This window comes from Bos indicus, chromosome 3 (genome assembly GCF_029378745.1).
Source record: "Bos indicus isolate NIAB-ARS_2022 breed Sahiwal x Tharparkar chromosome 3, NIAB-ARS_B.indTharparkar_mat_pri_1.0, whole genome shotgun sequence".
In the NCBI taxonomy this organism is placed as follows: Eukaryota; Metazoa; Chordata; class Mammalia; order Artiodactyla; family Bovidae; genus Bos; species Bos indicus.
Window position 1 is genome coordinate 119,140,573 of NC_091762.1, and position 17,067 is coordinate 119,157,639.

Here is a 17,067-nt window from a genome sequence, read left to right on the forward strand (position 1 = left end):
GGTCACAGGGCCGCCCAGCACGTCCCTCAGGAGGTGCCTGACAAGCCCGCAGGAGCACAGCCCCTGGCCTGGCTGGAGCTCAGCGCTCTGGCCGGCGTGGGCCCGCCCTGATCGGGGGAGCCGGCAGGGACGGTGGGTGTGAGCTCTGAGTGGGGCCCAGCGGGAGCGGAAACAAACTGGTGCGCCGAGTCTGACCACGAGGCATCTGAGGCCCTGGAGAGCCCTGACGCCAGGGAAGGCCCCAGCTCCACCTGCTCCAGCCTGGACAGCAAGGCATCTGAGGCCCTGGAGAGCCCTGACGCCAGGGAAGGCCCCAGCTCCACCTGCTCCAGCCTGGACAGTAAGGCATCTGAGGCCCTGGAGAGCCCTGACGCCAGGGAAGGCCCCAGCTCCACCTGCTCCAGCCTGGACAGCAAGAGCGCCGGAAGGGGCTCGAGAGGTCCGAGGCCACAGAGGCTGCTCCGGGTGCTTAGAGATGCCGGCACAGGCTGAGTTAGCCAGCTGCTCAGACACCAGCCAACTGAGAAAACAAACACATATTCACTCATTCTCCTGAGGAAACAGATTCTTCCACCTCTGACGCACTGTGTCCTAGCTGCTTTGAGAGACATGAACGCCAGTCCTATGTTCTCTAAGCTTGGAAAATACACAGAACACATGAGCCAGTCGGGAAGTGGGACAGCAGCAGGTGGAAAGCGCTGGAGGGCCTGAGTGCCCCCTGCCCAACGGGACATGGGAGAAGGGGATGCAGTGCAGGACAGGCAGAGCACCCACTGCAAATACACCCACGCTAGAGGCTCATCCTCACACCACAGGGTCGCAGTGCCATACAGGTAAACGTCTTAACTCCACTCAACTCACATGAGCTGAAAAGGAAGCTCCTAACTCAATACCTGTTCAAACACCTGAGAATAGGACGTTCCTAAAAATCCTAAAACAGAAGTGACAACTGAACACGAGTGAAGTGTGGGCGCCCCGGCTGGCCAGGCTGTGGGCAAAAGGCTGCCCTTCTCTTCAGAGCCGCAGGCCCCCAAGAAACCCGCACCTCTGCACAAACTGGTGCACCTGGCACGACGTCTACCTTTGACGCTGACTCTCCTCTCCGAGGGACACACATTATTTCCTACACACAGCAATGCAAATAATGGGACAGGCAGACTAACGCTGAACTGCAACAGCAGCTTTCCTCGGGGACCAAGGCGCGGTGAGGGGAGAGAGGCAGGTCTTAGAGCCTCTTCCGGCCACAGCTAACGAAGGGCAGACTGAAAGCGTCAGACATCTACTCAAGTCAAACAGCCTCTAACCAACAATGGGCATTTCAGCACAAAAAACAGATGCCGAAATAGTCCTAACTAAGGTCTGAATGTCGAGAGGAAGTACGAAACAGCCACGTGTGTACCTGTCTTCTTCAGCAGATTTAGATAAACTGATCCTAAGGCTTTTCTGTGTATTGCAAGTTTGTCCTTAGTAAAGTGAACTTTGTAAAGGCAAGAACATACAACATTAACATATTAAAGTTATTGAACAACTCTATTTTTAAAACTGGTAAAGGAGAACTTGACACTGAAAATGAAGATAGTGAGCTGAGGTGCTAAGGAAATGCAAACAGCAGGAGAGAAAGCTGAAGACCCTGCTATCCCAGCCACTGTCTTGGACACGATCTGACTCATGGAGGGAACACAGTATCTTAATAGCATCTGGCCTCCTTAAATTGGAAAGGGACAGAATCGGTAAAGTGGAAACCAATTCCCGGTTTGTCTACCCCAAGGAAGGGCTGTGAAGAAATAAAAAGCGACCTGATGCAGCATTTGAAAATGGCTTAAAAAAATTAGTAGGCACTCATGCACACATTCAGTATTTATATGAATTTGTTTACAGGGTCACTTCCAACTTCAGAGCTGGGGGCAGTGTGTGCATGGAAAACGTGCTGATAAATGGCTCTCACGTCCCTCTGAGACTCCAGGCAGTCCCTGGAGACTGCATGGAGGCGAAGGCCAGCGGGAGCCTGGCCAGGGCCGCCACAGGTCTGCAAACAAGCACCCAGGCCACAGGTCAGCGAAACCAAACCAAACCATTCATTCTTAGCACATGAAACTCCGAGACCCTTTCTCTCCTAAAAAGCTCACCACTAGTCAAGGCCCCTGTGTCACGGCAGGTGAAGTGGCAGAGCCCACACAAGGACTGACAAGCGAGGCACCAGCTCAATCTCGGGAGGTCGTCCTGCCAGAGCCTTGGGGGGCCTCCCTGGGCCGCACTCTCACCGACAGAGCCCTCCTCTCCTGCACGCTGCCTACCCCTCTCCCCGCCGCACGGACGCTTCCATTCCTGGAATGAGCCGAGCCTGCCTCTACCTCCCAGGACCACTGCCCCCCGCCCCAAGTGCGGCAGGGACACCAACACCCACGCGGGCAGGCACCCAAGACCCCACCCGCGTCCCTCAGCACTCATAGGCCCTGCTACGCACTCCCCTACGCACTCCCCGCTAACTCTTATCCCTCCACGGCCCCAGCGCCAAGAACAGCAAACAGCGCTGGAAACAGGAAACACGTGACAGACGCCAGGGGCGTGCCTCGCGGAGTAGGGGCTGGGGGAGCGTGGCCCCCACCATTCAGCGCCCTCGAGATGCCGCAGCTCTCTGGAGCATCACAGCGCAAGGCTTCCCTCACGCGCCCTGAACTGGGGCTCAACGGTTCTCTGTCCACTGAGCAAAGGGAGACCCAGCTCCCTGCTCGGACCCTCTGCGGAGGGGGCATGGAAGACCCAGCTCCAAATCAGCTTTCAGATCACAATCAAAAACAGAGAAGCCTTCCGCTTCCAGCAAAACAACAGCCCAGTACCCTGAAAAACCTCCAGAAATGCATTTAGCTGCACTGCTGAGCAATGTGAGATTTCACCTGGGGCTGAAACGGAGAGGGAGCGGGAAAGCAGCGTTGAGTGGCCGGCTCCACCCCCGGGGCTTCGGGCAAGTGGTCGTGGTGATGCGCCTCCGTGCAGCTCAGAAGTGGCTGGGGGGCAGGGAGAGGGGAAGGGAGGGAGGCGGGTGGAGAATGCACAAGGAGGTCTCAACGGGGACCTTAAGAATTCACTGCCTCAGCCGGTCCTCACACAAGTGTGGGCTCCTGATCCTTACCATCGGGGCCTGGGATCCCACAAGCAGCAAAGGAAGCTTCAACCCTAGCACTTCCTGAATCCCTGGGCCTGGAGCCAGCACAGTCCATCTAGGAGCAGGGCCGTCAGCATCAGCGGACAACACAGGATGCCCCGTGAATGAAATACCCTGGCAGGAGTACACCGAGCTACGAACCAAGGTAACTGATTTCCAGACAGTCTGGGTTCACCTGAATTCAAAACTTCCTGAACCATCCTGTCCTGAGGAGGGCCAGGGGTAAACACCCACAAAGCATGAACTCAGGGTCCAAGGTCTCCCAAGGCAGCAGGAAGTAAGCCACCACGGGTAGGAATCGGAGAAAACGGTAAATGATGGAGTCAGGCTCCAGCCCCTACACCACACACGGAATACAGCGACTGCGTTCACGATGTTTAGAGTAAGAAACTGAAGATGGAAGCAAGGAGGAAGACCCTACCAACGAATCAGAAGGTGTCAGCTGAACAAAAAAGAAATGTCTTTTTCCAAGAATTGGAAGCACTACCCAGGCATCTCCAACCACAGCATCAACAAGCTCAGCCTCCCCCGCAGGACCTAGTCCCGCCTCTCCACTACCATCACACGAGTCAACGGGTGTGTCTTGAGAACACCGCCCCCTCCTACTTCCCAGGCCCCCACAGGCGCAGGGCCAGAGCTCCTCAGGCTTCTGAGGAGACCATGATGCAGGTTTCGGCTTATTACCTTTACTATGTTAATCAGGATGATACAGCTGACCCTTGAACACCGCGGCGGAACCACAGACCGCGGAAATGGAGGGGGCCACCTGTAAGATCTTGCCCCACACTGTAAAGGGCCGACTGGACAAACCGCTCATATTCAGACGGCTAGACACTCATTTTTAAATGCTGCTTTCCTGGACAGGGAAACCAGGTAACTCACTTCAGCAGGCTATCGCCATAGAAAGCACCCTGCCGAATCTCGCTTATTCCAGGAAGTAAACGGCCGCAAACCACCCTCTGCTCTAGTACTGAATCAATCCGGCTGGGAAAGAAGCAATCCCTTAAAATGTCCCCACGCCGCTCGCTCACCCCTGCACGGAGCCACCCCTGTCTCGGGGTCTCAGAGGACAGCGGCCTCGCTGGCTGCTAGCTCGGCCATTTCTAGAACTATGCTCATAGCCGGGCCAGGGAACCTTCAGGGAGAGAAAAATCTTTCTGGATACAGACCACTGGAGGAGAAATTCACAGACGGGTTTTATTTGTTCGTCTTTAATTCCCCGCAACGCCCTTTCCACAGTGAAATTTGGCAATAACTCTTGCTCACGTCTTTAAGGTCCAAACAAAATTCTGTGAATGAAGAGATACACTCACTATTATTTACATTCTAATTTCAACTTACCATTTTTTAAAAATTCAGACTTAAATTGAAGAAAGTAAGGCAAACCACTAGACCATTCAGGTATGACCTAAATCAAACGCCTTACGATTATACAGTGGAAGTGACAAACAAATCCAAGGGATTAGATCTGATAGAAAGAGTGCCTGAAGAACTATGGACGGAGCTCTGTAACACTGTACAAGATGTGGTGATCAAAACCATCCCCAAGAGGGAGAAATGCAAAAAGGCAAATTGGGTTGTCTGAGGAGCCTTACAAATAGCTGAGAAAAGAAGAGATGTGAAAGGCAAAAGGGAAAAGGAAAGATATACCCATTTGAATGCAGAGTTCAAACAATAGCAAGGAGAGATAAGAAAGCCTTCCTTAGTGATCAATGCAAAGAAACAGAAGAAAACAATAGAATGGGAAAGACTAGAGATCTCTTCAAGAAAATTAGAGATACAAAGGGAACATTTCATGCAAAGATGGGCAAAATAAAGGACAGAAATGGCATGGACCTAACAGAAGCAGAAAGTCTTAAGAAGAGGTGGCAAGAATACACAGAACTATACAAAAAAGATCTTCATGACCTGGATAACCATGATGGTGTGATCACTCACCTAGAGCCAGACATCCTACAGTGCAAAATCAAGGGGGCCTCAGGAAGCATCACTATGAACAAAGCTAGTAGAGGTGATGGAATTCCAACTGAGCTATTTCAAATCCTAAAAGATGATGCTGTGAAAGTGCTGCACTCAATATGCCAGCAAATTTGGAAAACTCAGCAGTGGCCACAGGACTGGAAAAGGTCAGTTTTCATTCCAATCCCAAAGAAAGGCAATGCCAAAGAATGCTCAAACTACCGCACAATTGCACTCATCTCACACGCTAGTAAAGTAATGCTTAAAATTCTCCAAGCCGGGCTTCAGGAATATGTGAACGGTGAACTTCCTGATGTTCAAGCTGGTTTTAGAAAAGGCAGAGGAACCAGAGATCAAATTGCCAACATCTGCTGGATCATGGAAAAAGCAAGAGAGTTCCAGAAAAACATCTATTTCTGCTTTATTGACTATGCCAAAGCCTTTGACTGTGTGGATCACAATAAACTGTGGAAAATTCTGAAAGACACGGAATACCAGACCACCTGATCTGCCTCTTGAGAAATTTGTATGCAGGTCAAGAAGCAACAGTTAGAACTGGACATGAAACAACAGACTGGTTCCAAATAGGAAAAGGAGTACGTCAAGGCTGTATATTGTCACCCTGTTTACTTAACTTATATGCAGAGTACATCATGAGAAACGCTGGACTGGAAGAAGCAAAAGCTGGAATCAAGACTGCTGGGAGAAATATAAATAACCTCAGATATGCAGATGACACCACCCTTATGGCAGAAAGTGAAGAGGAACTAAAAAGCCTCTTGATGAAAGTGAAAGTGGAGAGTGAAAAAGTTGGCTTAAAGCTCAACATTCAGAAAATGAAGATCATGGCATCTGGTCCCATCACTTCATGGCAAATAGATGGGGAAACAGTGGAAACAGTGTCAGACTTTATTTTTCTGGACTCCAAAATCACTGCAGATGGTGACTGCAGCCATGAAATTAAAAGACACTTACTCCTTGGAAGGAAAGTGATGACCAACCTAGATAGCATATTCAAAAGCAGAGACATTACTTTGCCAACAAAGGTTCGTCTAGTCAAGGCTATGGTTTTTCCTGTGGTCATGTATGGATGTGAGAATTGGACTGTGAAGAAGCCTGAGCGCCGAAGAATTGATGCTTTTGAACTGTGTTGTTGGAGAAGACTCTTGAGAGTCCCTTGGACTGCAAGGAGATCCAACCAGTCCATTCTGAAGGAGATCAGCCCTGGGATTTCTTTGGAAGGAATGATACTAAAGCTGAAACTCCAGTACTTTGGCCACCTCATGCCAAGAGTTAACTCACTGGAAAAGACTCTGATGCTGGGAGGGATTGGGGGCAGGAGGAGAAGGGGACGACAGAGGATGAGATGGCTGGATGGCATCACTGACTCGATGGACGTGAGTCTCGGTGAACTCTGGGAGTTGGTGATGGACAGGGAGGCCTGGCGTGCTGCGTTTCATGGGGTCGCAAAGAGTCGGACAGGACTGAGCGAGTGATCTGATCTGACTGGATCACAGAAAAGCAAGACAATTCTGGGAAAATATCTGCTGCAATGACTATGCTAAAGCCTTCGACTGTGTGGATCACAACAAACTGTGGAAAATTCTTAAAGAGATGGGAATAGCAGACCACCTGACCTGCCTCCTGAGAAATCTGTATGCAGGTCAGGAAACAGAACTGGACATGGAACGATGGACTGGTTCCAAATTGGGAAAGGAGTCACCTTGCTCCTGTGCAGGGCACATTATGCTAAATGTCAGACTGGATAAAGTGCAACCTGGAATCAAGATTGCTGGGAGAAATATCAAGAACCTCAGATACGCAGATGACACCACCCTTATGGCTGAAAGCAAAGAGGAACTAAAGAGCCTCTTGATGAAAGTGAAAAAGGGGAGTGAAAAAGCGGGCTTAAAACTCAACATTCAAAAAAACTAAGATCATTGCATCTGGTCCCATCACTTCATGGCAAATAGATGGGAAAACAATGGAAACAGTGACAGAGTTTATTTCCTTGGGTTCCAAAATCACTGCAGATGGTGACTGCAGCCATGAAATTAAAAGATGCCTGCTCCTTGGAAGAAAAGCTATGACAAACCTAGACAGCATATTAAAAAGCAGAGACATCACTTTAATGACAAAGGTCCAGCTAAGTCAAAGCTATGGTTTTTCCAGTGGTCATGTATGGATATGAGAGTTGGACCATAAAGAAGGCTGAGCACCGAAGAACTGATGCTTTTGAGTTGTGTTGGAGAAGACTCTTGAGAGTCCCTTGGACTGCAAGAAGATCCAACCAGTCAATCATAAAGGAAATCAGTCCTGAATATTCATTCATTGGAAGGACTGATGCTGAAGCTCCAATACTTGGGCCACCTGATGTGAAGAGCCGACTCATTAGAAAAGACCCTGATGCAGGGAAAGATTGAGGGCAGGAGGAGAAGGGGACAGACAGAGGATGAGATGGTTGACTGGCATCACTAACACGATGGACATGAGTTTGAGCAAGCTCAGGGAGACAGTGAAGGACAAGGAAGCCTGGCATGCTGCAGTCCACGGGGTCGCAAGGAGTTGGCCGCAACTGAACAGCAACAAGAACCCTCTGTGTGCGCACGCTCGGTCGTGTCCGGCTCTTTGCCACCCCGTGGACTGTCACCCTCCAGACTGCTCTGTCCATGGGGTTTCCCAGGCAAGAACACTGGAGTGCGCTGACCTTTCCTACTCCAGGAGATCTTCCTGACTCAGGAGCAGCCCACATCTCTCATGTCTCCCACACTGGCGGGCGGAGTCTTCACCACTGCGCCACCTGGGAAGCCCTCTCTAATATCATCCTAATTTTTCATAAGTGTAAAATTATTCTTAAAAAATGAAGTTATTTTTTAAAAACTTAAGAATTTTAAGAACTAGACTTCCCCAATCATTTAAATATTGACTAAAAATCCCAACATTTCTAACCACTATAATCCTAAGTCCAATATAGCAGCCTCCCTTTAATGGTCACAGATTAAAAATAAGAGAAAACACAACAATGATGAAGAGCTGCCACACAGGCTCACTGAGTTGCTCGGCGAAATGACGAATATGTCCAGCTTCTGGTGGACGAGCACAGGCCCAGTCCACCCCGAGCCACCGTGAAAAATGGACAACATTTGAAAAACAATGTGTGCCAAGACATCAAACGCAGGGAAGTTCCAAGGCCCCAGAAGAGGATAGCAAAGGCGGGGCTGACTGCATCCAGGGGCCCCGCCTGCACTTACTGGCAGGAGTCAGAAGCCCAGTGGGCCCCCAGCAGGGGTCAAGCGCCGCCCCCCGCAGAGAAGCAGTCCAGCACAAGGGCTCCATCAGGAAGCACACACGGGAGACACGCCGGGCCTCTCAAACCCCAGAGCAGCGCCCGCCGGCGGGGCCTCTGACGGACATGGGGGCCTGCCGACTGACATGCTGCCGGACAACAGACAGCACAGCGCCGCAGCCTCACACCATCTTAACTGTTCCTCCAAAATAACGACTGGCATTTAAAAAAATACCAGTATACCAAAACATAAGATTAGATGTCCCCAAACGAAAAGACCAGAGGGAGAATGAGTTTAAACAGATCTAACAGAGGTCCAAATATTACAGTTACCAGATAACTTTTTGACTGATACACAAGAGAAATTAGATAACAAAATAATTTCAACAGATGACTTGAAATTATTTAGAAAAAAAAGAATGAAATTCTAAAATCAAAAACAAGTACGATGAAAGTTAAAATCTCAAACATAGAAAATACAGGCCTAAGAGCAGATCCAGAAGAGCTAAAGAGAGTCAGTGATTAGGACAGAGTGAAGGGCACATCTGGGCTGAAGGTCACAGAGCAAACAGCAAAAAGACAGGAAGGAGCACACAGAACATGGCAGAAAGGGCCCAGCGTGCGGCGCCAAGGAGAGGAGAGAAACGGGGGCAAGCCAGACTGCTCCAAACCCGGCAACATGCATCAGCCAAAGAATGCCGTGAACTCTAAGCAGAGCAGACACGAAGGTACAGACGCACACCCCCCGAGACAGCACAGATGCTCAGAACCAAGTCAGAAACACTGCCCCCAAACACAGCAAGACCCTGCCAGAGGTATACGGAAAAGCCTTTCAAAAGAGGTCAGCAGCTCCAGGGGTCGGAGCGGACACTGAGGGGCGGCACCAGGCTCCACGAGGGCTGTGCAATGGGGCAGAGGCAGCAGGGGAGGGAGCGTGGTGATGCCCGAGGGCGCGGCCGGGAAGGAAACGCTGAACCGAGGGGGCCAGGTGTCTGGCTGCCTGAGCAGGATGGGGACGGGGACAATGAAGAGGAGCCTGGAATTAAAGGTGCGCACTCGTGGCTGTCAGTACACTCAGACAAGTGAATACAGACACACGGGTATAAAATAGGAATCTCGGGAATCCAGTGATACCAATGTATAAATGAATAAGCAGAGAGGGGAGAGACCATCTCTTCACAGCAGAACAGTAACTAATGATGTAGAAGGAATGACGGAATCTGGATAATTACGCTTTGATAGCTGTCACATTAACCATTAATTCAGCCAAGAAAATGCTCAGATGCCAACTACCAGGTCAGAGTCTGATGAGGAAACGGACATTTACATGGTTTCAAGGAACTTCCACTGTAAATATTTATTAATTACAAAGAGTAAAACAGTTAACTTTACAGTGAGAACAGCACCTCAGTCAGGTGACCAGAGTTAACAGAGCCTGTGACAGGACAAACAGGAATCACATGCTGCCTGACAGAGCAAAGGCATCTAAAGCAAGGTTTAGTTTCAAGTTTCAAGACGTTGGCACTTGGAAGATCACAGGATGGTTATTTTTTAATATCCCTCAATTTGGTTTGGTTTGGATGTTTTCCCATGATCAGACTTAGGTTTTGTGTGGTTTTTGTAGGGATGTTAGGGAACTTACTGCATCTTATCCAGCAGCACGTGAACCTTCCTGGGACAGCTGATGAGCTCTGAACAAGGTCTGTGGATCAGAGGCAGTAATGCATGAATGTTAATTTCCTAACCTTGACAGCTGTATTGTGGTTATGTGGGAGAATGTCCTTGTTTGTAAGAATTACACATTAAAGCCATGGTTCTCAAACCTTAGTGTGTACCAGAACTGGCTGGAGGACTCCCTAAAACAGGCTCCAGGCCCCATCACCAGGGACTGCTCCAGGGCTGGGGCCTGAGAACTGGCATTCCTCATGGGCGCCCAGGTGCCCTGACACGCGACCACACTCTGAGAATCCGTGTGTCAGGACGGCTGAAGCTCACGGGCATGATGCTCATCACTGACAGAGGTTCGGAAGTTAGTTTTCTGTTCCTGTTACTTTTGTAAATTTGAAAAATTCCAAGATGAAAATCAGAACAGCTTAAAGAACATCTTAACCAATAAGGGTGAGACTCTGCTGTCAGCAAAACTTCCTCAGACAGAAGGACCACGACCTACAGGAAGGTGTGCAGACCAGGGAGGCTTCAGCAGCAGGGCAGCCAGGGCTCAGTGTGTGTGAACTGACCGCATGAACAATAATCACAGTGTCCCGAAGGTCTACATAGACAGTGACAGCAACAGCACACAGGACCGGGTAAAGGGAAGCAGAAGTGCTCCAGGGGCAGACGCTGTGGGACTAGAGGATCACCAATGCCCGTGAGAAGTCAGCGAGTCAAGGGTGAGCGCTGATCACCAGGCTGCCACGAAGAAACTGTGGGAGAAGCCATAACTAGTGAGCGAGCAGAAGAGGAGACGGAATAAAATGTTACAAACAACAGCACTCTAATCCACAAGCAGGCAAGACAAAAAATATACAAAGAAGAGGTAGGAAAATATAAAATATACAGTTAACATAAACTATTTAAACACAAATGTATCAGCAATTGCACTAAATGTGAACACATAAATATCCCCCATAGTTAGACTGGGCAAAAACTAAAGACAAAGTTCTCAGGTTAGAAGGTGTCCACCGGAAATACAAAGATACGGAAAGAATGAAATTGAAAGATGTGGAAAAAGCACCACCATGCAAATATTAACCGAAGGAGGGCTGTGGACGCCACCGAAGTGAGCAGTGAAGTGCCCCGAAGTAAGAACCGGCACCAGTGATGCAAGGAGAGTTTAATCACACAGAGAGAGACTGATGCTGAAGCTCCAAAACTCTGGCCGCCTGATGTGAAGAGCCAACTCACTGGATAAGACCCTGATGCTGGGAAAGATTGAGGGCAGGAGAAGAAGGGGGAGACAGAAGATGAGAGGTTGCATGGCATCACTGACTCAATGGACGTGAGTCTGAGCAAGCTCCGGCAGACAGTGGAGGGCAGAGAAGCCTGGTGTGCTGCAGTCCATGGCGTCGCAAAGAGTCGGACATGATTTAGCTATTGAACAACAAAAGGGTGACTCTATTAGGAAAGTGCAGCAATTCTAAATGTGTGTAAGTCTAATAATGCAACCTCAAGATATACACAAAGCAAAACCTGCCACAACTAAAGGAGGAACAGACCCACAGACAGCGGCAGCCTCCCCAGACCTCTCACGGCAAACTGACAGAGGAAGCAAAAAGAGTCAGTGAGGAGAGAGACCATCTGAGTAACGTGACTAAGACTTCCTTTCAAGGGCGCTGCAAGAGCCCAGCACACGACGGGCGGAATGGCCTTCTCCTCCAGGACCATGAATGATCCAAGGTGATCAATGCTGAGCTGAAAAGTCAGTCCCAGCCGCCTTCCAAGGACTGAAGTCACAAGGCTATTTGTGACTAGAGAGGAGTTAAGCCAGAAACCAGCAACAAAAAGACCATTAGAAACACTCCGCGTGTTTCTAAATTATCTAATATAATTCAAATTAGCACAATAGCCAAAAAAGAAATCAGACTAAAATTAGAAAATATTTTGAATTGAATGATAATGAAAACACAACATCAAGAACTATGAGATCTAGTTAATTAAGCCAAATTTAGAGGGCAATGTGACCAGCTTTACATGCATATATTCAAAAGCACGACAGGCAGAAAATCAATGATCCACCCACTCATACTAAGAAGTTAGAAAAACAGCAAATGAAAGGGGAAAAATAAGGAGTAGTCATCAGTGATGGAACGTACAACAGTACAAGCAAGAAGCTGGTTCCCTGAATAACGAGCTGCTTTCAAGAGGCTGAAACAGGAGGGAAAACAGCAGGACTGGTAACGGGATGGAGAAGCGGACAGGGTCACCATCAATGTGATCGAATGAAAAACGCTAAAAAGGACATTTTGAACAACTTCACGCCAAGAAATTAGAAAATATGAAACAGAGGCAAATTCTTCAACAAACACAGCTTTGAAAACCCAAGAAGAATCCTGAATATTCCGCATGAAAGAAAGTTATGATGAAAAGCATTTCCGCGCGGCTCCCCCAGTCAAGCCTTCTCAACACTGTAGCAAGGAGTCATGATGACCATGAGCAAATCCTTCCAGAGAGCTGAAATGAGGACCCCCTCTCAACTTAGTGCTCGATGTCAGCATGATCTTGCTGACAAATCTGACTAGGATACTATAAGAAGCTCACAGTAGGACTTCTCTGGGAAACCAAGGTTGGCCTTGCACTAGAAAATCAACCAGTGTAATTTTATGACCACAGTAACAGAAAGAAGAGAAAATCACCCATGACAAAAAGTGTGATAACGCTCAACATCCATACTCAACAGCAGCCCCCTGGAAACTCCTACTAAAACGGAACTTCCCTGACCGGGGAAAGAGGATCTACGACTGACCTGGCTACTCGGCGCTTTGGTGGATCACTGAGAACTCTCTCCGTGAGATCAGAGGCAAGAGAAGGGTGAGCACTGTCACCACGTCTATCCAGCCAGGAACCAGAGGCACCCCACACAGTAACGTTAAGAAAAAGCCTGAAGATTAGAAAGACACTGTCCTCCTTTGCTGGCACGCGCTCCCCTTCTCCCACGGGGACTGTCAATGCCCGCTTGCCCACAGCTTTACTTCCTGAGAGCCCCAGTGCCTCCCGCAGCCACCACGATGCTGGCATGGCTGCTGCACCCATCTCCCACATCTGCCAGTGCAGAATTCAGCGGCATGGCTGCGCTGTGCTAGTCTTCCTGCCGTTTATGAGGAGTGGCGGTGGCTTTTCACTTGCATTACTGACATAAAGTTTCCTTTTAAAATAAATTTGTGGGGAAAAAAAGGTACCACATTTTTTTAATGTGAACGGCAGGGCACCTGACCTGCAGCTGTGACCTGACGGGCAAGGTGCCCTTGGACACTTGAGTAGGCACCTCTGCTGACTCGGGTTCTGCAGGCGCCAGCGCCTTCGTGCATTTACTCTGTTTGTTAGTTCAATGATTTATTCCGCTAAATGTTCACTGAGTGCGTACCAGGCGCCAGAGCTGTCCCAGGCCCTGGGAACAACGCTGTGCGTGACACAGACAAGAATCCCTGACCTCAGACAGGCACTGACATCAGAGTGGGAAGAAACAGAAAATAAACAGAAGGTAAGACAGAGAACCTTAAATGACGATGGCAACTGCTGGGGAGAAACCGAATTCCCAGAGGAGGGTAGGGCAGAGCCGCCGTGAGCTGGGGGGGCTGAAGCTCAGGTCTTGGTCATGGTCCAGGAGACCTTGCCGAGAAGGTAACAGGTGAGCAGAGGCGGGCAGGGGCGAGGGGGTGGATGCGATGCTGCGGGAGAGCCGTACAGGTCCACGCAGGGATGCAGAGTGCAGCTCAGTGCTCCTGGGACATTCATGAGGTAGGAAGGAGGCCCCTGCGGCTGGAGCAGAGGGAGGTCTCCAGTTGTCGAGAGGGCTCTGGCTTGTCCTCTGCAGGATACAGGGAGGTAAAAAGATGGGTGTGATGTACTTGGTGGGAATGTCCTGGTCTCTGGTTAAAAAACAGGCTGTACGTGGAGTGGGCAGAAGCAGGGCAGTTAGCTGGGAGGCATGCCAGTGTGGACCAGGGCGGTCACTGCGGATGTTCTGAACGGTGCTCAGACTGCGGACAGAACCAAGAGTATTGAACTTTTATATTCTGTCCAGTCTGTACTGGAAAGTGAGAAAGAGGTCGGCTGACTTCTGGGTTTCTGGCCTCAGGAGCTGGAACTCTGGAGCTGGGCATGGCAGGATGAGCTCAAGCAGGAAGGCCGCGGCCACCACATGGGGCAGCCCTGATGCCAGGCTTGTCAAGGCTGCTGGGTCACCACGTGAGGGGCACGGACAGCACTCGGGGGCAAGGCCCCTGGCCCGGCAGAGCAGCATGGAGACAGCAGCTGTGGTGACGGGCCACTCAGCCCCCTACCCACGCCCGCCAGCTCCTCTCAGAGGACGTGAAACACAGACGCGCATCCGGAAGAAAGAAACACGAACCGCAGGGACCTCGAGCGACAGCTTTACACTTTCATGGTCCTCCCCAAATATCTGTGCTGAAAGTCACTTCGAAAGCCACCAAAGAACTTACTTAAAAGCGAATGCTAAGTATCTCATGTAAGAAGGAAAGCAGTGGATGTCCTCGGGCACCAGTCAGTGCTGTGCCAGCAATGTGCAGACACAACTCAGAGAACTAGTCACACAACAATGCTGAACTCAGATGCCAACTCGTCTGTGCACTGACCGCCCTTGCCCAGAGAATCCCACGGACAGAGGAGCCTGGTGGGCTACAGCCCATGGGACTTGGAAGAGTCGGACATGACTGAGCAAGTAACACACGTGAGCACTGACCGCCCAGCTTGAAGTTCTGATTTAAATACAGGTATTCTGCGCTTCTGCTGATAACCAATCACAGCCACCGAGGACGTTCTCACTATCCCACTGGAGCTGTGACTCAGGAGTGATCACTGCCGGCCATGTTCCAGCATACTTTCAGCCCCGACGACTCTCCACGCCACTCTGAACGAAGCCCGTGGACCTGCCCAGCTCTCACGCCTGCCCTCGTCCTCCCCAAGGGCGCCCGTGCACCCTAGGCCTCTGCGGAAACGCACACCTCCCCTCCTTGAGGATGACACACCGTGATGCCAGGAGTGAGAACTGATGGGAAAGGACAGAGAGAAACTGAGGAGCAACGAGAGGCCGGCCCAGACGGCTTCCCAGGAGAGCAGCGCCCTGCGTGTGGCCCTGCTGCTGGAGGGGCTGCACAGCAGAGATGAAGGGGCACAGGAGAATCACTTCAGCGAAAATGGAGCTTGCTCACGGAAACAGACCCACAGAGAGCACGCTCCAGAACCGACTTTGCACAGGCTGTCTGACACCCACTGCTCGAGGGCCTTACCTCTGTGAACTCCTGGAAGACCTGGTCACTCTGGTGGGCACCAACGGTGACCTCTGGGAGGAAGACAGGGATGGATGTGTAATTCAGCACCTCCAACTTATCCTGAACCCTGGAAAGTCAGACAGATGTCAGACAGACCGAACATCAAAATCAATACAGTAACATCAATAATCAATACAATAAATCCAGGAAAGTCAGACAGATGTCAGACAGACCGAACATCAAAATCAATACAGTAACATCAATAATCAATACAATAAATCCAGGAAAGTCAGATGTCATACAGACCAAACATCAAAATCAATACAGTAACATCAATAATCAATATGGCACACAAAACACCAAAGTCAATACAATAAAGTAAGCTATTAGGCTGATTGTTTAAAATATCCACCCCCTTCACCTCAGAAGCCAAACTTTCCCCAAAGAGCCTGTGGGGCTGTGGGAGCCACCCTCCCAACACCACTCTCAGGACAGACCGTCTTTTAAGAGTCCCACGGCCACAGGCGACTCCCTTTGGGGAAAGGACACAGATGTGAAAACATGAAGCAGGACCTGCATGTGCTCTGAATACAGACACAGCAGGGATACAAAGGTGAGAGCCAGCACCACCTGTTACAGGGCTGCTCGTGTGGCCAGCGCCCACGAAAAGCCTGCACGACTGATGACGCCTGAGGGACCGAGCGGAGAGCCACTGTCGTGGCTGGAACACACTGGGGGCCCCCGCAGTGTGGGGACCAATTCCAGGAGCGGAGGCTGAACAGGGCGCGTGGAGGAGGCTGGGGCGGGGAGAGCCCCGCGGGACGCCTCCTGCTTTTCTCAGCGCCGAGACACACCATCAGAGGACTCACTCCGTCTTGCCATTTTATTCTGAATGCTAAAATGTTTATGCTTTGTTATAATTTGCTTACTTTAAATTTACTCTGACTATAACTACTGGAAGATGAAAAGCATTTTGAGTGCTTTTAGGAAGAAATGTTAAGTCTCCTTTCTTCAGGGCTCAAAACCAAGAAAATGATTATTTTAAAAGGCCCTTTTCCCATTAATGACTTATAATGGCAGAAGATGCCTCCGCTGAAATGGCCCAGATGGAAGCTAAGTGGATCTGGCTCTCGGCCACGCTGTGAGGACCTTGGGTGGGCCCAGCTCCTCCTCCCCGGGGACCACAGGGCACTGAGAACCTGCGACAGGCCGCATGCGAGTGACCGGAGGCGGAAGCCTGCCCCAGCATCACTCGCAGGACCGACAACGCTGTAACCAGACACCGTCCCAGGGCACGCTGCTGGGACGACTGCTTCCCTAAGTGTGCTCACATGGGTGTCACTGGTCGTGCACATGGGTGTCACTGGTCGTGCACACAGCTATCACATACACTCAATATGAGCGTTTTCTCTTCCTTTTAACTGTAAACTGGTTTACAGAATATCTTTCATAAGCCTGTGTCAATAAAGTACATGTCTTCACTTTTAACACAAATGGAATTATTCTATACTTATTATATGCTGATGTGCTCAGTCGTGGCTGATTCTTTGCGACCCCATAGACTGTAGCCTGCCAGGCTCCTCTGTCCACGGAATTTTCCAGGCAAGAATACTGGAGTGGGTTGCCATTTCCTTCTCCAATACTTATTATATAGTAAGGATATTTTTTAAGGTGATCTCACTGTAAACAATTTCAAATAAAAATGAATCTTG

At 49.9% G+C, this 17,067-nt stretch overlaps 1 protein-coding gene across 3 annotated transcripts in view; it reads right to left on the minus strand.

The window, feature by feature from the left end:
- The window catches only part of NDUFA10 (NADH:ubiquinone oxidoreductase subunit A10), a 38,984-nt gene that overhangs the window by 1,435 nt on the left and 20,482 nt on the right, over nt 1–17,067 (minus strand). The window contains exons 9-10 of one of the 3 annotated variants that reach the window (XM_070787013.1): nt 15,374–15,482; nt 13,620–13,932 (exon numbers count right to left, since the gene is read on the minus strand). The exons of 1 other annotated variant lie outside the window; for it this stretch is intronic. In XM_070787013.1, the coding sequence (XP_070643114.1) occupies nt 13,621–13,932; nt 15,374–15,482 (421 nt within the window). In that variant the 3' untranslated portion in view covers nt 13,620. The remainder of the gene's footprint in view (nt 1–13,619; nt 13,933–15,373; nt 15,483–17,067) is intronic. One more of the 3 variants, XM_070787014.1, reaches the window with a different exon arrangement.